The sequence below is a fragment of the Cornus florida genome, unplaced genomic scaffold (assembly GCF_030987335.1).
Source record: "Cornus florida cultivar Cherokee Brave unplaced genomic scaffold, ASM3098733v1 CherokeeBrave_3.0.0_Hap2_Chr11, whole genome shotgun sequence".
Lineage (NCBI taxonomy): Eukaryota > Viridiplantae > Streptophyta > Magnoliopsida > Cornales > Cornaceae > Cornus > Cornus florida.
In genome coordinates, this window is record NW_026775581.1 from 98,689,143 (window position 1) to 98,710,173 (window position 21,031).

At 35.0% G+C, this 21,031-nt stretch overlaps 2 protein-coding genes and 1 non-coding gene across 3 annotated transcripts; all 3 read right to left on the reverse strand.

The window, feature by feature from the left end:
* Positions 1–3,398: 3,398 nt before the first annotated feature.
* Positions 3,399–10,429, reverse strand: LOC132286701 (peroxisome biogenesis protein 2). The gene is made up of 8 exons (XM_059789067.1): positions 10,152–10,429; positions 9,385–9,498; positions 9,112–9,265; positions 7,921–8,057; positions 7,661–7,761; positions 6,519–6,636; positions 6,058–6,224; positions 3,399–3,835 (listed from the first exon to the last, which is right to left on the reverse strand). Exons 1-8 carry the CDS (start codon positions 10,287–10,289, stop codon positions 3,706–3,708), a joined length of 1,059 nt encoding a protein of 352 aa, XP_059645050.1. The 5' UTR covers positions 10,290–10,429; the 3' UTR covers positions 3,399–3,705.
* A 1,083-nt stretch (positions 10,430–11,512) lies between these two features.
* On the reverse strand, positions 11,513–11,594 carry TRNAS-CGA (transfer RNA serine (anticodon CGA)). Its single transcript has one exon. It is a non-coding gene; the product is annotated as a tRNA-Ser (tRNA).
* A 2,103-nt stretch (positions 11,595–13,697) lies between these two features.
* Positions 13,698–20,841, reverse strand: LOC132286700 (uncharacterized). The gene is made up of 4 exons (XM_059789066.1): positions 20,399–20,841; positions 17,490–17,934; positions 16,991–17,106; positions 13,698–14,323 (listed from the first exon to the last, which is right to left on the reverse strand). The coding sequence occupies exons 1-4, from the start codon at positions 20,706–20,708 to the stop codon at positions 13,902–13,904; spliced, it is 1,293 nt and encodes a 430-aa protein (XP_059645049.1). The 5' UTR covers positions 20,709–20,841; the 3' UTR covers positions 13,698–13,901.
* Positions 20,842–21,031: the final 190 nt, after the last annotated feature.

Below are 21,031 nucleotides of genomic sequence, written 5' to 3' on the forward strand. Positions count from 1 at the left end.
TAAAGTGGAGAGAAAAAGCTGGTGGGCAGTGTTTTCAGGACAAAAAAAACAAATGGTTTGTGCAGCTTCATTCCTTGATTTGGGGTGTTAACTAGCTAGGTATTAGTTTAGAGTTGGGGTTAGTTTAGGTCTGCATGAATTGGACCAAATTTTTGAGATGGCATGCCCAAATTGTATCACTGACAAAATAATTATAGGGACTATGGTGTGGAATAGGTTGCTCTGTTGTAATGAATTCTGAGGTCTTATCTAGTTTTGTTTTTTTTGTTTTTGTGTTTTTTGTTTTTTTTTTTTTGTTTTTTTTTTTTGTTTTTGTTTTTCTGAATAGGTCTTATCTAGTTCATTTCTCTCATTGGGTCTACACTACGTAATGGCTCTTCTAAATGTAATAAAATTATATATATCATATGATGTGATGAATATGAGTTGCCTTGTGTGGAAGTGGGGTGAAAGTTGAATCTTGGTAAAAACATTTAGAAGGGGTGAATTAGTTTAGTTTGGTCGGATTGATTTTTAGATTATTTTGTTTTTAATAATTAAAACACAGTATATTAATCACACATAAGCAATTAAAAAATAAAGACCAAAAAAAAAGAAAAAGAAAAAGAAAAAAAGAGGGATGATACCAAGATTTATTTTTATATATATTTTTAATGCATAAAACCATAAAGATCTCCAAAACAAAATACAAAGACATAACAATCCACTATTATGAGAAGAGTGTAACGATTTCTGTACATTCGGTATTTCTTTTTAAATTTATGATTCAATTGTCTTGAGAATCACATGCTCTAGTTTTACCTCATTCAATATCTTCCTAATTAATCACCAAAACACTAATCTACGTCAACCCAATCACGTCCTCCTACTCCAATTGCCTTGGTAATCATAAACAACACGTCAATGCAATCACCTCATCCTACTAATTTAGGTCAATGCAATCACCTCAAGATGATCAACTTCTCTCAGTGATCGAACTCACCTTATCTTCCCCTAATCATGCCGAAATGCAAATAAAATGTGTTGCTATGATCAATAGAATAACATTGTACAGCTCACAATACCATGAATTGTGTGTGCTTTCAATATAAAAGAAAAGAATTTAGAAAATTTTCATTCGATTCATTAGGTTCTTGTCATTGGAATTTTTTTGACAATTTTATCAAAAGATTACAATTCTTCGTAAAAATATTGTAACTCTTTTTAAGAGTTGACATCCCAAATTTAAAATATTGTTTGTCTCTCAAAGTCCATCACATGATCTAGTAAAAGCCTCATCAGAGCTGGGTATTTATAATGTCCTTAAAAAAAGAAAAAGTATAAAATAACTAGAGGATATAGATCTCTATAGTATAATCGAATTAATTTGTAAGATAACCAAAACAGTCTCTAACCATACAACTTGTTCATATCAACATCATACTCGTTACTAGAACCTGAAATGTGATAACTTGTATGAAAGTTGACAACAATTATGAGTCGACTCTGTTAACATTAATTCGGTGTCTCTAGCTATAAAATAGAACTGGGTTAGGCACGAAACTCCTAAAAACATTCACACCTGACAAATTATCAGTGTATCAACTTTATGCTTTGTCCATTACCGTATTAAACATTGTGAATTGGTGTGTGTGTGTGTGTGTGTGTGTGTGTGTGTGTGTGTGAGAGAGAGAGAGAGAGGCTTCATTGTGCTTGATTACTCTGAAGAACAAGTGGTTCATATTATATATTTGTGGCTACCCTAAGGTCTATATCCTGAGGATTATTAATGTTCTTAAAGCAATTATCTAGGGATCATAAAGAAGCATGTCCAGATAAATATATCATATAAAATTGAAAGAAAAGATGGAAAAAAATATTACATCAGCAAACACTAGCATAATTTATTCAAAAAGACATCCACTTTCATACCATTGTTGCCCTAAAGTGGATGAATTACACTAGTTATGGTTATAATGAATTAATTACACACCGGAAGGGGAAAAAAAAGTCAAGAAATGTTGAAATTCAGGAGCTATCAGTGGTTCTAAGCTTCATCCGTTACACGTCTTTGGACTGCTGTACAAGCAGCTTCAAGTTCCACATATAATTTTCTAGTTCAACATAAACTATTTTTTATTTTATTTTAGTTTATTTTATTTAAAAGGTTAATACACTCAGAGTTTACTTAAAGAGGATTAGTTCACTCTATTAAATAACACAAATATAAATATATAAATATATATGAATATAAATGTGCAATATATATGAATATAAATGTGCAAGAACAAATGTTGCAGTCTAGTAGTATTTCATCGTCTTTCAAAATAAAAGGTTAAGAATTCAAATCTCTAAAGAAACAATTTAAGTGTGCGTATTTTTTACCAATGAAAAAATATATATTTAGTGTGTGTGTATATAGTTGAACACCATTGCTTTTGCACTATGACCAAGCACAGCCTCCAGACATGCTGTCACATTGCTATATAACATTGCCATCTTGGCATCTTATGGGCTATGAACCGCACTAAAATTGTCTCATGCATAGTAAAGTAGGAATTACATCATCTCATGTGCATTTGGAAACTTTAAGTATTTGGTGCACAAGAAATGATGGATATCATTTCATATGAAATAATTTTTATTTTTTTCTGTATATTAGACTTTTTGTTTTTTTTTTGTTACACACGAAGTGTTCAAAACCACGATAAGACGTTTTCTACCTTTCCTGTGCACTGAACTGTTCTAATTTGATTTTCGATAGTTTTGCTGGTACAACGTTAATTACAGCAGTACATAGTAACACCAGTGATTTGTTTCGTGAGGGAGTGCCTCATGTTTCACGCACACTCGAGAATCATATAGACCTAAACAAAAATCATCATTCAAATAAATTGAGTCAAAGCCCTAATTATTAGGACGTCAAATATAGTCCCCTACATCCATTGCACATAGACTACCTTTATTCAATTGAAGGATGGCCATATAACTGTAAAGTTATTGGAGCTGATAGAGCTGACCCACTTGACAGAACCCAATATACAAATATAATTATAAATTGGAGGTTATGACATTAAAATGAAAAGGTTAACATGATAGTTTGCCATCTCCAATGACCAACACAATTTGCTTTCTGTAAAGTTGGTGCTTATTAGAGAGAAAACAGATCAAATCATGTTTTGCACGTGCACCCAACTGATTAATGTGTTAGTAGGAATAGTGTGGCATTGTATGCATTGAGCTTTAAAGTACACAATTTAACCATACTAAACCTCATTATAAGTCAAACTAAATACAAATCAAAACCATCAATAAAAGCTAATTTGTTCCATGACGAAAAATGGTCAACCTCCAAAGGACATAGGACTTGACACAAATTTCTTTTTGTCACAGCCCAAAGAGGGACCACTACTGAGTCATCGGACAAAGAAAAAGCTCAAAATTATTTTTTTAATGAGCTGAGTGACATATGATAGAATAAAGCAAGGAGAAGAGTTGAAGAGAGTAAGAAACAGCCCAGGGGGAAAAATAGCCACATTGAATGAGTTACATAAAGTTGATAAAGAATGGAGCTAATCTATATAGAAAGGAATATAAATGCTTTTTCAAGGAATCTTGATTCCTTAATTCAATAATCAATAGTAATGCCAATTTCACGCATTTTTTATACATCATTTGTATAGTACTTTCCTTCTTTTTTTTCCCATTTCCTACCCTGTGGAATTATCATTGTTGTTGAGTATTATTGTTGGTTAAGCCACCATGCCGTCGCAAGGCAATAACTGGTTCACCGCATCTGGAGCACCGGAACGATGGAGCTGCAGAACACCGTGTTCGAAGGCAGTAGTAACAGTACCTGGCAGTGAAACAAATCAAAAATGTTTTTCAGCAAACCATCTGCCAAAAAGAAAAAAAGAGAAGGAAAACAAACAGGGTTTGCAAATGTGTTTCCAAAAGAAAGGGGAGCATGTAAAACATTGTCGTATTCATACAATCTTCACACAAACCATCCAAGTAGACGGCGAACTGAAGGGTCCATCATTCCCAGTCTTTGAGTTGGCATAAAATTATACTAGTGAAAATCCAATAAAAAATTCAATAATATAAAAGCTGCAGAGCTTTGACTCAGTCTTTTTAGACCTGGTATGGTCGAAGCTCTGAATCATCAACTGATCCTGATTTCAAATTTCACTATATAGTAACCTGTTGGCCTCTAAAATATTGTTCGAAGGAACAAATATACATTCTCACCCCTGTAGGTAGGATCAGTATCAATAATCACCCTCCTGAACTTTAAAATGCACCAAAGCTCCCCCTTAAACTTGAGCATGTTTCACCTAACCCCTTCCCATAAATGGACTTCAGTAAAGATACTGAAAATCAAGTGACTAGCACATGACTATTTTGAGTGTTATTGAGCGAGTGCGCGAAGTGAGGTTCACCAAGTGAAGCAAAAGAATGAGAGAGCGCAGCGAATGAGTGAGAAAGGAGAGCAGGAATGTTGGACATTCCGTTCCCTGACCTAAGAACGAACATAATTTTACTCAATTCAATGCCAAATAAGAACAACTATTTTACCAGTGTTTCTTTCTTCCTCTCCCTCCATTCTTCCAGGTTCCTTCTGCTCTTACAACGAAGTAACATACTAAAAATGAAACTTACAAAAGGGATGAGAGATCTTGGTGAGAGAGACTTACAAATATAGAGAACTCTCCCCAAAGAAAAAAAGAACTTTTCAAGAGAGAGAGAGAGAGAGAGAGAGAATTGATATTGAAAGGTAAATAACTCAAGTGCAAGAAATGTGAAAAACACTATTCAACGAATAACCATGGTGATTTCGCCCCCCATGACATTGATGATTATTGCCAAGTACCAACAATGTTGAATGACAAAAACAAACTAACCAGCAGTGGGTTGTGGGAATTGAAGGTGTTGCAAGAAAATTAACAATAGTGATGCTGTAAGGAAACCCCCATTGTGTTAAAAGTAATGTTCAACACTTAACAAACACAAAATCAATGTTATTCCTTTGCATGAATATAACAGCCAAACAAAACAAGTCGAATTCCACTGAGGAATTCAAGCATTTGACTGAACAAACTAGTGAATCCCATTGAATTTTAATCTAGTTCAGCTAATCCACTGTTTTCACAGGAGTTTATGCCTCGATTCTATGAAATAGGAATCTCTAAACTCAGGAAAAATCATACAAGAAAGAAGTTTGAACTTACCCTACTGGCTTGAAAGTTGACCCAGACATAGATCAGATGGGGATTTTCACAACTGGCTAGAGAGAGAAGACCTGACTGACCTGAAGAGAATGACTTCAGCCAGCCAGGATAGTTTTATTCTCACTTATTGACCAAACTGAAGGAACTGACCTAAGATGGCTCTTCCTAAAGAAGGAAAGAATCACTGACCGAAGGTTATGTGTCTTGAAAGGAAGCAAATGTTAATGGTGGGTGTCACTTATAGAAAGAAAAAAAAAAGAGTTACACAGTCGGGGGCCGGGGGGAGTGAGAGAGAGAAGTGATGAAACCCAGGTGCAACGACTAGACAGACATAGAGATAAAATCTCCAAAATGATGAAGAGCGTGATTAAGATTAAATCTCAAGCCTCTTCTTCACATCTCCCTCAAAAAAATTTAGCTCCCCAACCATCCATTTGAAATGAGGCCCACCAATTACCTCCGTCAACAATATCGCCTCCATTGCCTACTTCTCATGCTATATTGTTGATGAGGTCAGCAGCACTGCATTTAGAAACCTTAAGGAATACCTAGAAATCTTAGGTTTGCTGCCTCAAAGTACAGTTTACACTTTAAGCACTAAATTTTGAATAAGATATTAGCAGATATTCATATTAAATTATATCCTTCAACATTTTTATTACATGTTTGTGTCAATGGAATGTGCAATCGACAGAACAGTACTACAAGATAATTGCCTTCACCATGAAATAGTCCCTTTCAGTTAGACCTATGGTACGAGATTAAAAACACCACTTCTATCCATGTTGTTTGGACTTAGTTAAACTATGAATAATCAATGGAGAAAAAGGAATGCATGGTAAAGTACCTGTGTTGACAGGGGAGAGCTAAAAAAGGAATGGTTGGACTCGCTTGGCAAATGGGGCAGACAGTTTCATCCTCTGCAGAACTTGATGACGTATCCTTTGAGAATGGACGAAGAAAATTTTTGATGGATGATGAATTAAGAAGAGGAAGAAGCAACAACAACATTTCCTGCACATGAAAAAAAAAAAAAAAGGTTTAAGAATATATTAAGCAATCGAGATGGATCTTTGTGCAATGTACTCAAAGAGTGATGCACTTTAATTGGTACACAAAATTATCCAAAGCACTAAATTTCTCTGAAACACAATCATCTAATAAATAATTGAAAATCTACAACTAATGTAATTATAATATTAAAATATATTTCTTTTACCTAATACAATATTAAGTACTTTATAACTGGACTCTAATAATTTTCCCAACATTCAATTGTTGAATTCAACAATAAGCAATAACAATTACCGAGAACTCATTCCACACTAACTGGCGGTTCATGTACTCAAAGCTAACAGCTCGATTCATATGGGGGCTCCCATAGACAAGTCTTGCACGTAGAGCTCTCTCAATTAGATTCCTATACCTGCATCAGTATGCCAGGAGCAAAAGGAAGAAATATTATATGGTATATGACCAAAAAAAAGACCCATTCCAATTTCCAGGTCACTTTTAAGACTTTCTGAAGCTTTAGAATTCTAGTAACATCTACTAGTATCAAATATAGATTACTCGGTCAAGTAGCACGACATGTGGTTTTGGATAAAAAACAGACTTGTTCCGTTTAAAGTCCCATCTCGGTAAAACATCTTTTAGTCATACACGCATCTCTCAGAACAAAATGGCCTTCAAACATTGCTAAGATGTAAGCATGAAAACGTGGCAAACTATTTGACGCTAACTCGTGATATGGAACACTTGCACACTAGTCCAAGCAATACCATAAAGAAGTTGTGCATTCTTAGATAAGCCCACTATCTTACCCTCGTTCACCTTCTTAATCTTGCACACTCAAAATTCACCAGGCTACACGATGTCAGCTTAACTGCATCTAGGAAAAACATGGACAGCCACATGATTACCAGTAATGCTATTATAGCAGCCCAGTTGAAAAATTGATTGTTTGGGTAGATGGCATGATACACACAGCACATGCATTTAATGAAATTGGAATTCTTCCCAGTTGAGTATCCATGGTTCCGTTGTTTTATGGTACCAGTAACAGGTTAAGTATTGGTGAATGATATGTACGAGTTCTTTTTTCTTTAGAATTAAAACGTAAAGGCAATGCATTAAGAACCCAACCACAATGTTTATCATCACACTGAAACTCAAGCAAATTGGTCAACCTTTGGGAACTTCAAACTTACTATTTTATGTTCCCGTGCTTTAAGTTGTACTGCATTTCTTCTGCATCGTTCAATTTTATTAAATGTCCAGCCTCACACAAACCAGTTAATGAGATATATATAGCATTTGAGATTATCTTTTTATCTTGTATAAAAAACCAATTCGTGATTTCAAACTCAAAGATTGGTAGTATTTTATTGACAGAATGCATTCAAAGAACCACCTGGGGACATGAAAATGCTTAGTGTTAAAAAACATACCTTCCTGTGTAAAGAAATATGAGAAGGTTGCTAAATGAGGCCGCTTTATAAATTCCTTCTATACGTTGTATCAAAATCCATGCTCGGCGCGCAAGTGACCTCTGAAGAATATAGAAAGGCAGATCAATCCCTTCTTAAAGTTCCTAAAAGAAGTACACACATATGGGGAGAGAGAGAAGGGATATTATATATATACACACACACACACATAGACAGAGAGAGAGATCTGACTATGTTTGGATGGAACTAAAATCTACTACCTGTTCAGAATCACCCCATCTACGGAAAGCGGAAAAGGATTGTAGACGGGACCAGATATACTGACCACCAACAGTAGCAACACAATACCAAAGCTTCTGAGCAACAGTGAGTCCAGGTCCCTCCAAACCCATCCTGACTGGAGGATAACATACAAAAGACAGAACAAAAAAACTTAAAATGTAAATAGATAAGGTTGGATTCATATGAGATTCAATGAAAAAATCCAAATATGGGTTGTCAAGCAAATCAATTTGAATATAATCAGCTATCAGGTAGCTACATCAGACTCACTTTGGGGCCTTTTTCTATTTTGCACCACAAAACTAACCTATACTTCTGTATCGAAGTCCTACAAAAGAAAGTTTCTTCCAACAATTTTTGGCATTCACAAAGAATTCCTAGAAATTGCATCATTTATTACAAATTGTAGGAAGAACTTCCTCTTCAACCATTTCTCAACAAGAGATCAGACAGCGAGAACATATGCAGAGAATACCGCTAGTCAAACTCAGAGGTAATATACATTTAATATTAGGGAGTTCAAAAATGGTCTAAGAAAAATAAAATCTCCTTGTTCCAGTACTCTTGGATTACCATATAAATCATATACGACCACAGGATTTTACACTTTCATGTAACCATTATACATATATAATTTATCCTCTAGGTCAGCTTTAGGGGTCAACAAACCTCCAAAATTCAGAGCTAGAAATGAATCACCACCTTTTGTATGAAACTAACATCAGTAAGAGGAAAATCTTTACAACTTCAAAAAATTAACTTGTTTAAGCCTGACTGATGCAAATCTAAAGTTGACTCAGAAGTCTAGCTTCAGTTCCAATAAGAAGAAAAGATTAACTCTAAGAACAAGTTATTAGATTTGAGTCATACTGAGAATTTTACAATTGACTGACTGAGAATTTTCCATATAATTAATGTGAAAATTTGATTTGTTCAGACATACAAAACAATGAAGAATGACAAAAAATAAAATAGAATTGAAAGCCTCCATAAATTGTGAGAACTAGTTTAATGCCAAATTGCCAATGAAATACAACGAGGGATTCTGCAATAGAGTGATGGCTCATCTTTAAGTGTGAGAGTATTACAACTGTAATCAAGTATTACAAGCCTTAATCACAATATAAGTTAACTAGAAGCATAAGTAAAGCACGTCCAGAACTTCTTACCTTTTCCTCTCGTTTCAATCACTCGTTCATCTCTATACCTCAAATTCATGAGAGCATTTCCCGGAGTAGGCTTATCAACCCAAATAGAGAATCGCCAAATGAGAAACTCGAGGAAAGCATCAAGTTCTGGTTCATATTGAAATAACAATCCTGGCTAATCCCAAAGAAAAAGAGGTAAAACAGATTAAACAACAACCAAAAAATTAACAAATGGGCTATACAACTAATCTCTTTGATGAATTGCAAATACCCAAATAACAACATGATACGTACCTTCATTAAAGTAAAAACCTTAACCAACTGCTCTTTCAACATGGCAGACATTTCAATATCCAGTCGTCCTGCATCCACCTGATTAACTCTTGATATTGTAATCGGAATTGTAGACTGCCAGAGAAAGCCAACAAAAAGGAAGTTTTAAATTTTCAGCTGGACAAGTGTAATCCTGACCACTTCCACAAGGAAGCAAATGACATGAGCACTGTATCAGCAACTCAAAACCCAAGCCATATATATAAAGAAAAAGAACGTCCAAACTAGTACAAACCTAGCAATTTTGTAGAATTAGCACAGAAAAACCCAAGTGAGCATTCAAATTCAGAAAGCCTTATACTTAATCCACCCACACACACAGCCACATACCTTCAGATGCATAATAGTAGTTAGGGACATCGTTTTCAGTACAATTTTCAGCCAAGAGAGAGAAGGTTGTTGTTTTTTTTTCCCTTTTATGGTTTCAATTATTCCTCATTTAATCGTGGAGTTAAGATTTTAATATGCTTAGCTTCGAGAATAAAATTCTTCACAGTTTACGTTTAGAATTTGAATTGTTAACCCAAAAAAAAAGATTTCTGCAGAGTAATATTAACCATAGAAACAATCAGGGAACTAAGAAACGGATAAAAGCAAACCCTAACCCCTAGATACAAAGCGAATTTCAAGGAAAATTTAGAATTGAGGGATACAGAAGAAGATGAAATGGAAGCACACACATATATATGTATAAGGGGGTGTGATTGAGGAGGGATAGCAAATAATACCTGGTGAGAGTGAGAGAGAGTGAGAGATTGCCATTGGGGAAGTAACCTTTGGTAGGTTTTAACCCAATCATCTTCGGGAGGTGGAATATTGGTATTGCTAGATGAAGATGAAGCTAAAGCTAGGGTTTCTCTCGGCATTTCTTTTTAATCAAATTGATGACTGGAGAGAGATTGCTCTTGCTCTGCTTTTTTTTTTTTCTCTCTCTCTAGGTGCCCGCAATAATGGTAAAAATTACTCCGTAACTCATTAATCACAGAGTAGAGAGGGGGGGGGGGGGGGGGGGGGGGGGGGAAGTGAGAGGGAGGGGACACAGGAGGAGAGAATTGAGTAGAGAGAGACAGAGAATAGTGAGAGAATGCAATTTTGGAGGAGAGAGAGAGAGAGGGGCGTGTCAGATATTCTTTTTCATAAAAACAAAAACTATCACGGTATTAAAATTGCGGCTGCAATATTTAGCTCTTATTTTTCCCGCTTTCCAATGCATATTGGGAGGATGAACGAGAATGACTACTACTTCGGTTTGCTTGGTTACATAAGAATTCAAGCGGAAAATTTATTTTGTGTGTTTGGAACACCGAATGATTGTCTTTGAATTTATACATAAAAAAAGGTTTTAATCATACAGTATTTTTTAAAATTTTAAAATTAAATTATTTATTAGGTGATTTCAAATATAGTATTCAATTTTATGAGTTTTTTTACTGACAATTTTAATTTCTATTAAAAAATAAAATAATTTTAAAATGTCAAAAGTTACATTATTACTCAAGTCTCGTCTAAGTATGCGTTTTGTTTCTGCTACTTTTTTTAGTAGTTATAGGGTCGCTTTTGGCAATAAAAGTATGTTTGGTGCGACCTTATTTTATTTTACACATTACTAAAACACTTCATGAAAAGTGGTCCAAAACTAAAACACCAAAAAGTTGATTATTCTTGTTTTGACAACTGTTCATGGTCCAAAACCATAACAGTAGTGCAACACGGACCCGACATTTTCTCTGCAAAACATCGTTCACAAACATGCTTCCAATTTTTTTACAAAATACTCTTACAGTAAAAATATTGTTTCTGTTTCAACCAAAAATAAAGCGCATGACAAACGTGCCCTAATAATAAAGATTTTTTGGTTAAAAAAAATAAAAATAAAGATTTTTTCTTTGAATAAAGATTTTATAGGCTTATATTCACTTATTACAAATAATTTAAGAGTCCAAAGTAGCTATCATTACCCAAAAAAAAAAAAAACGTGTTTGCTTCTCTAGCATGGATAAAAGAAGAAATGCATGGTTTGCAAAAGATACCTCACACATCATGAATAATGTTTTGGAGACTGTTTTGTGCTGTATAGAAAAGAAAAGAGCGTCGACAGCAGGATTCGAACCTGCGCAGGCAAAGCCCAACAGATTTCGAGTCTGTCTCCTTAACCACTCGGACATATCGACACGCCTTATTCTCTGGGCGAAGAAGTATATATTATATAAATAAAAAAATTCGGATATATATATATAATTTTTTTGAAGAGAGTTCAATCATTCAACATGTTCCAGCTAACGCTACCTGCAACTTAAAAATTGTTTTGAATTCGTTGCATATCCATTTGCACATTTCCCTAACTCAAAGTTTTGGGTGGGTGCATCAAGGATTGTCTTGTTAAGGTCATTATTCTGGAAACATATTTTATATATATATTCTAAACATTAATGCGTCATCTATATTGTTGCAATGACATGAAATTGGATCAGGTGCATTCCTTGCTAAAATTGCAGCTTAAAGTGCAAGTATATTAATACCTTTTGTGAGTTTGGGGTAAGAACTGACATTAATGTAAAAAATTAAGTCCGGCAATGGAATCAGTACCAGAAACAAACTTTTACTACATGAAATGGAGCCAACAACGGTACCAAATGTGCAATTTATACACAATTCAAATTAATTGTAGCCTCACTGAGTCTCGGTTGAGAAAACGGAAGTTATATAATTTATGTTTTTCATTGTAATAAAAAGCCTGACAGTGCAGGTCACCTACGGGAATGGGACCTACCAACCCCATTTCCTTGCTGAGAGGCTTAGACAGTCGTTACAGTCCCATAGGATGATGACCCCACAATTGCAACCAGTATTGAATGATGCAATACGGACCTCCCCCAATTATAACAATGGTTTTCTTGTTTTGGTTCAATTATATAAAAACATAAGTATTTGGTTCATTATTTCTAAGTTCTAATTCCTAATTGAGTCAAATTGACTGGCTTTTGTATATAAATCTTTTCTTTAAGCTACAAGAAGATGCAATTATGGCTGCATTGAACTGTTTTGTGTGTGTGTGTGTGTGTGAAAGTGCCATCATCATTGAAATACATCCTGTTTCAGTTGGAGCTAAAATAGGCAGTTATTCAGCGCAAAATACATCCTATTTCAAGGAATCAGCCACAACCCAATACACCCTAAATCAAGCAAGTGCAAAGTTTTTATTTCTACATCTTCATGTTCCGGTCTCTCTCTCAAGTTTTGCTTCAATCCAATGCAAGAAAGCCTACAAACTAAAAAGCTCCGAGAAATAGCATCAGACGACGACGACGACAACGAAGAAATCCAAGAAGTCATCTCCATCACTTACATCCAAGATAATGAAGATGACTGTTTTAGCATTCCCCTCAACTATCAAGATTCCCATATAATTTCTCAAAAATCTCTAACATCAAGAGCTCCACAAATCTGCTTTCAGTGTGCTACATTTCCAAGATTTCCAGGCAAACTTTATTCAACTTCCCGTGTATTCAAGGTCAATCACTCCCTCTTTATACTATTTTCAGTTAAAAGAGAAAAAAATAACATATCCAAAATTCAAGCTGAGTAATTTTCTTACTTTTCTTTCCAAATCTACAATATCCTAACGAGTTATGAAAATCATCCCTTGTAGTCTTGATTCATTTGTTTTGTTTCAATAAAAGCAAAGAGGTATTTTCAAGAAATTTATGGGTGTGCACTTCACGTAAGCTTCACATGAGCAGTGATCGATTCCTCTGGGCCTGACTTTTGTTTTTTCCTCCCACTAGAGAATAACCACGAAAAAGACTTCCCTCCTTTTTCTTCTGCCAAAAGGAAAAGGGAGGAATTAAGGGCATTTCTTTGTACCCTTTCTTCCTTCATTTTTCCACCCTACAAATCACACTCGTATCCAAGAAATGAGTAATCCCCAATGGTTATGTTGTCGTTTTCGGATCACCAACTCATGATTAACGAACCACTATATTATTTTGCATTTGTGTCTCCCATTTTGGGTATACCTTATGGGGACAATGATGACATGCATATGCGCTACACCTTACATGCGCAATCAAATGCCAAAAGCAAAAGAGATGCAATGAAATCCAGAGCCATTTTTCCGTTCACCCATACATTGCAGACAGATGCAACTTACTTGATACTCTCGGACTTTGGAGGCATGGACTACGTTAAGGAATGTTATTGCTAGAAAGATCACAAGTGCATATTAACAAATCGTCCACAGCAGTCGCAGTAAATTAGATTGAAAGCCAAATCACTAATTTCTCAAAAACAATATATTAACATATCACAGAAATTGATTCTAAATATCAAACTTATAAAAAAGTTATTAAATATATCAAATGAACATGTTAAACAACTACGAGCCTACAAGGAAAGGAGAGTGCATACATAATATTGACATGACCTCAAGGTTTCATGATGTAGCGGGTTAGTTCATGTCACATCTATTTGCAACAGCATTAAGATTCTTGTTCGGATATTTGAAGATATACCATTTGAGTATACCCGTTAAATACAGAAGTACCGAGTCTAGTCAAGCCAAGCCTGTGGAACAAACCAAACCTGCCATCTTCAACGATGGGATAGGGTACACGAGCAGGATCGTATCTAGTTTGATGAGTAAGTGAAGGGCCAGCAACAGGAGGAAGCTCCCAATAAACATCAAGCACTGATTCTACAAACCTGCTGTTCTGAAAATGTTCTGCATAGGTAATTGCCTTATTACTGTGATTAAAGTCATCGCGCATCACACCTCTTACACCCCACCACACTTCACCTGGCCCACATAGTTCTTCTATATCAACTGCCTTCTCCCAGAACTTATTCCTTCTTGATCTAATCCTAGCTTCATCACTATCTTTAAAGCAGCTGTGACCACCTCCTGGATAAAATAGCCATAATAAATTATGTGAATCTACACATTCCCATATCAAGATAATAATTATATTCAAATGACCTGGCGACTTGTTCAAACAATAATAGTGATTGATACAGCAAAACTTTTTCTTTTATTGTTGTTGTTACAGAACTGTTTTTGTTCTTTTGTTTTTTTTTTTTTTTTTTCCCTAAGTAAATGACAAAGATCCTTGGTAAGACAATTATATCTAATACATTAATAAGTACAATCTCATAACAATTATGAAAAACTCAGACATTTACAGTTGTATTATAAGATTACCAAAAACTGAAAATATCAAGTTTTTCTATTCTTTTCTATTACTGTTTTTCTTAATCAAGACAATACCAACACTTATGCTCACACAGTCTAATAAAATTTAGACAATAATTGGTATATGTGAAAGGTTATGAGAACTCAATTCAAGGACCCACAAGTACAGGTAATGAAACAGATATTTGGTTTTTCTAAAAAAAAACAGCAGGAAGCTGATATTCTTCGGCAAAAATAAAACTTTATAAATTCATAACAAAGATTTAGCAACAGAATAATATAAGATTTATTTAGATACTGACGAAGAGGTTTAGGGAAAAGAAGAAAGGGTCATATGGCTTTTATTAAACTGTAAAAGGAAAATCTTAAAGGCTCCTTCCTTATAGGTTGCATATGGGTGCCAAACAATGGAACATATATAATGACGATGATGATGATGACGTGATGAAAGAAACAACCAAAAACATGATATGATGAAGAACATGCACCGTGGAGATGCAACTATGCTTGCACACCAGACCAATCACCAACCAGAAAGAGGAGCGTTTCATTGGCCAGCAGGTCAAGGCTAAGTGACCAGATTGTGGAATAAGAATGAGGGCAATACTGAAAGCGACACCATGACACTATCAATTATTAAAATACCTTTGAAGCAAAAGCACTTTGATAGTGCATATAGAAAACAATTGTAGCATCTATGTGTATATAGGAGCATTGCTTGGTCCAATGGTAGTCCAGGGGCAGTAATTTGTTGCATATAATGCTAAAAATTTGTGAGGTCCAACCGTACAAGCACCTATATTGACCACAAAGGTTATTGGCCTTTTTTGTGCTTCTACTTTCTATAAAATAATAAAGAAGAAACCAATTTATGGAAACCACCTACAGCTGAGAACATGCTAAATCATAGTCACAGGTTTCACTAGAACCTGGATCCTATATGACTACAACTCTGCAAATTCACATGCTAAAAATGCAAGGCAGCCCTAATTAGAAGGATAAGGTGCCTATGTTAGAGGCTGCTGGGAATTTTATGACATCAACTTTATTACTCCATAAATAGTGCCTAATGTTAAAATGATATAAATACAAACGCGCACAACCCTGTAAACAGAATAAAGATTGTCCCAATAATCTGGATTAAATTAAAAAACACAATTTGATTCAATGTTCCTAAAAAAATTGCTACCCTTTTACATGAACGGACATCTGCCTTTCAAGATAGAATGAATCAAAGATGGCAGAAAGTAGAAACATGTTTTTGCAAGGGCGACAAGGAGCAAGCACTCAACACTAAGTTACTAACAACAAATATTGAATTATTATATAATCCAGAAAGGACCAAAAGGATTAGAAATATAACTAAAAGTTTCATTCTGTCCCAAATGCTAACAAAGAAGAGGTACTTCGGTAAAATACCAATTGCCTCAAATCCTTCATAAAGGTGATGTAATCATCAACATCACATTCATTTTTGCGCAAGGACAAACACATATATGATGTTTTAGGAGTACTGAAGATCATTTCTCTTTTAATATTAGTAAGTAAATGTAGGACACTTAGTAAGAAAGAAGGATGTAAAAGGAAGAATCAAGAGATACCATTATCATCGTGTTGCGTTAATTGTAGAGGACTTTCCCATAAAAGGAGGAACAGTATATGAAGATCAGAAGTACTTTTAGAGTGTAATTAATGCTCACCTGTCAGTTTTGCAGGATGGTTCTAAGGCTGAGACCATGTCTACCGATATAAAGATTTGGGCATACACGGATTGTAGTTGAAATGGAAAACTATATACTGGAGTGACCGTCAAAGTACACAAATGCAAATCATCTATGCTAAGTTTAAGCTCCTAGATTGCCTAGAATTTAAAATGCATTTCGTTGACTTTTTCTGACAACTACTGTTTGAAATCAATGTTTAAAGAAGAAAAAGAAAAGACAATTTCAGAGAACACTTTTTGTCTCTGAAAGGTTAAAATTGCTTTCTGTTTTCAGTGTTGTTAGAAACTGTTTTCAAAGAGCAAAACCAAACAGGCCCACTACTTGTGGATGGACTACATATGAAGTGCTCTGAAAAGTGTGTATCTTAAGCCCCTCACCAGTGATCCATTTGCTCAATTTCTCGGTCAAAACTGATAACTACAGAGATTTTTTCAGAGGGATGATATTAGAATATATCTTCTTTGTTTTAAAATATTTCCTAGGAAAATAAAAATAAAAATAAAAAAAATAACGAAAAAAAAAAAAGAAATGAAAAAGTTCTCACTTTCACAAGGCAAGCTATGCACTTCAAATCATGGCTATAGTTAAGAATGCAAGGTAATTGCAGTTCATATATCACCTACATTAATAGAAGGTAGATCAAGAGGGCATGCACCTCTTATATAAGATTGATCACACATCTGCCTGAAGGAATAATGGTCGCCAGTTCCAGTATCATAGTTGTCTTCAAAGACAAGATGTTTAAAGCCAGCTTTTAGTGCCTGTTTTAGCCTACCCATTAAAGATTGAAACAGAAGAAAAGAAAATTGAATTACCAATTAGCAAATTTGGTGAAGTGAAATGCAATAGCATACAAATAGTAAATACCCAATACCCCAATGGGCTAGCTCAAGTGGTTAAGTCACTTGGCTATTGTGCCTCATGAAGCATCAAGTCTAAGGTTCGACTTCTCTTGGTTGCAAACAATTCCTTGGTTTTTTTTTTTTTTTTTTTTTTTTTGTGGGGGTGGGGAGGGGTGAGTATCAACTAGGAAAAATAAATAGTAAATAGCCAATTGTAGTTTCACTACCCTGGAAACACATGCAAGCACTGGTATAAGTAGTAAATGAACAAGAAACTGTTTATAAACCAGGAAAAACAGTAAAATCAATTACCTTTTTAATTCATTCTGATGATCATCAAAGAAGATAAGAACCCGACTGAGATCTGTAATTCCGTGTTTCTTCATTATATTCCCCCAGTCAATGCTCCCAAAATCCACAAAATCCTTTCCAGCAAAGTACGTGCAATTGCCATCAACATAAGCAGGACCCTTCCTAAGGTATTTCTCAGGATGACGTGGTGAAAGTGACACAATTGGCTTATCTGGCATTGCTTGCCGTAAAACCCAAGTAGAATGTCCCTTGAAAGCACCGCTCTCAATCATTAAATCTGGTCTCAGCCATCGAGTAATGAACCAAAGCCCAAAGCTGTGGTCGAAGCCCATCCCATACATGTTGTTCTTGATGGGTCGTGTTTCATATATAGGTACGAACTCTTGCAGGCCCTTTAGTAGATCCTTGGATGTCCATTCAACAGTTTTTCCATGTTTCGATCTGCCTTTTGCCAAAGATAACAATTATATGAACATGGCCTGTAAAAACTTAATGATTTCATGCTCAACTCAAATTTTCAAAGTGATGACTTAACTTTTCAAGTTGAAGGTACAACATTCACTAATTAAGATCCTATTAAAAATACCAAATTTGACGATATCCAATCAAATACATACAAAATAGAACAAAAATGATGGGGAAAAAGGGTATAAAAATCCATTAAGAAACACTCAAGAAAACTGAGCATCCCAAAAAAAAAATCAAACAGATAGAACTGTGAAGCAAACCAAGTGGCCACTGGCCGGTAAGAAATGCCAGATTATGCTAACAAAATCAATAGTGAAATCATGTGCAATGCAAATTTTCAGCACTGCTGAAAAGTTGCTCATCAGTACTATATCTTCGGCTGCCCACTTCTTATACGAAATATAGTAGGTTGTTTTTTTTTTTTTTTCCCTCTTTGTGTCTGTATGTGTGTGTGTGTTGGGTGGAGTGGGTTGGGGTGGGGGGGTTCACTCCAAATAATCGGCAACATGAAAAGCATAAAATAGAAGCAATGGCAGCATTCCCATAAAAAAAAATTAAAAAGAAGATGCAGATCCAGAAAACCAAAATGCGCATTAAATTGAACTGAACAAAACAAAATATTTCAGAATAATAAAATGACGGGCATATTTGAATGTCCTGAGGATACTGAATTCTACCGTTGTGTTTCACATGGTATTTGAAGGAATAACATATCTTGAATTGGACATTAAAGAAAAACTGAAGTCATCAACACTACAATGGAACAGAACCAGTTTGTGGAACAAAAACGCAGCTGCCATTTCAATAATCTATAATAATGACTGCCATTTATCATTATGGATATTCACATAAATCTATTTATAGAACAAATTTTAAAATTCAAAGTCCACAAAATGTACAAGCACACTTTTATACCCCATGTACAATAACTGCAATGTTAATAGTCGCCTCACCAAATCACTAATTTTTTTTTTAACAGAGCTGCCATCATCATCATCATCACCATTATTGCCTTTGTCCCGTATGGTAAAAAAGCAACATACTAAACCACAACAACAACAAAAAAAAAAATAATAATAATAATTACCAAAAATAATTACATCTGAGATACGGGAGAACAATATAATATTGTATTTGGGTAGTTTGGGTTATATATATATTTGATAAGTACACAGAAACATATTAAAATCTGAGCTTTAAATCTTTCATATCCATATTTATTTACAGTATTTAGATGAAATAACCAAGGATACCCAAGAAGACATCCCATGATGCATGTTATTTGCTGATGACATAATCTATTGGATAGTTCTAAGTCTTTGCAATAAAATTAGAAACATGGATAAATGCTTCAGAAGCGAAAAAACCTAAAAAATAAGTAGGATGGAGACAGAATACATGAAATGTAAGTTTAACAAAGTAGTAGAGAATGAAAATATGACTATCATACTTTAAGAGCAAAGGGTTACTTGAAATAACCATTTTCAATATTTAGGGTCCATAAACAACAAGATGGTGATGTAATAAGAAGGATCGGAGCAGGGTGGACAAAATGGAGACAAATTAGTTGTCTCATATATGAAAATGGAATATCAAATTCTATATGACAGTTATATGGTCAACTAGTTGTCTCATATATGAAAAAATGAATATCAAATTCTATATGAAAGTTATAAGGTCAGCTACATTATATAGAGCAGAATATCTAGCATTAAAAAAGAAACAAGAGAACGCATTCACATAACTGAAACGGGAATGTTAAGATGGACAATTGGAGTAACTACAAAAGCTAGAATTAACAATCAACATGTACATGTGAGGAGAAATTACGAGTGACGCATAGGTGGTATGGTCATATACCATTAAGAAAAATGATATATATTTACAAGGGTACTTAAAAGACAAAGAGGCGGGCCGAAACTCAAATAGGATGAAGTAATTACAAATGATTTTAAAAACCTTTAAATTTAATAAGAATCATGAGAAAAAGGATGGAAAAATACAATTCATGGATGAGACAAAGGCAGTGATGATATGATGATGGTGACCTCGTGCTTGTGCGTGTGAGCACTTTACCTAACCCCAAAAAAAAAAACTACATAGCAATCCATAAACAACTGCAGAGGCGAACCTAGATACAACAATCCATCTCTGTTGATTTAAGCTTTCATAAAAGAGGGAGGTGAAACACACACCCATCATAATATATAATTATCTCGTTGTTTCATTTCACTCCATTTTCCCAGTAGTCGAACAGTTTTAAATTAAGCAGCAATTCCATCGACTTGTGCATGTCATATGCATGTGGTACATAGTTAATTCAGATCTAACAAACCCTGAATTACAAAACTAAATGCTAAAATTACATACACCAACAGAAATATATACAAATAAATATATGTATAGAGAGAAGGGGGAGGGAGAGAGAGTAAAAAACTTACACCAGGGCACGCCGAGAGATCCGAAATCGGATTCGAGTCCGTCGAGGCCAAAGAATCGCATGCGAGAAATTGGGTCAGAGGAGGGAGAAATGCAGACGAGATTGCGAGTGTGAAGGATGAGAGAGAAGAGGAAGAGGAAGAGGACAGAGAGGGAGAGAGAGGGCCATAGGTAACCGGTTCGGGTGAAGTAGTTGGTGAATCTCAGTGCGAGTGATATGTGCTTTTTGGTCTTGGACTCGTCGTCTTCGTCTCCTTCCTCGCTAACTTGCGCCGTCCTGCGCGCAGAGAGCACCATCATGTCTGGCATCATTTTCTTTTCTTCTTTCTTTGTGCTGTCTCTCAGTGAACTGACTGATGATGAGTGATGACTCTAGAAGAAGTATGAATGTGAAGAAGAAACGTTGGCTTCTGATCGTGATGGCGGTGGGATTAAGCAAGTTATGTGTGGGCCGTGGAGAGTGTTTTTCTCATACTTGGTTGGGCTTGATTGAACTGTATGTTGGGCTTTGTTTTTTTACCTTGGCAAAATTGAACACGAATATACGAATATTTGATTTTTTTTTTTTTTTTTTTTTCTTGGTCCTCCTAGCAAATAGAATAAAAACTAACAGATAAAATTATACTAATCCAACT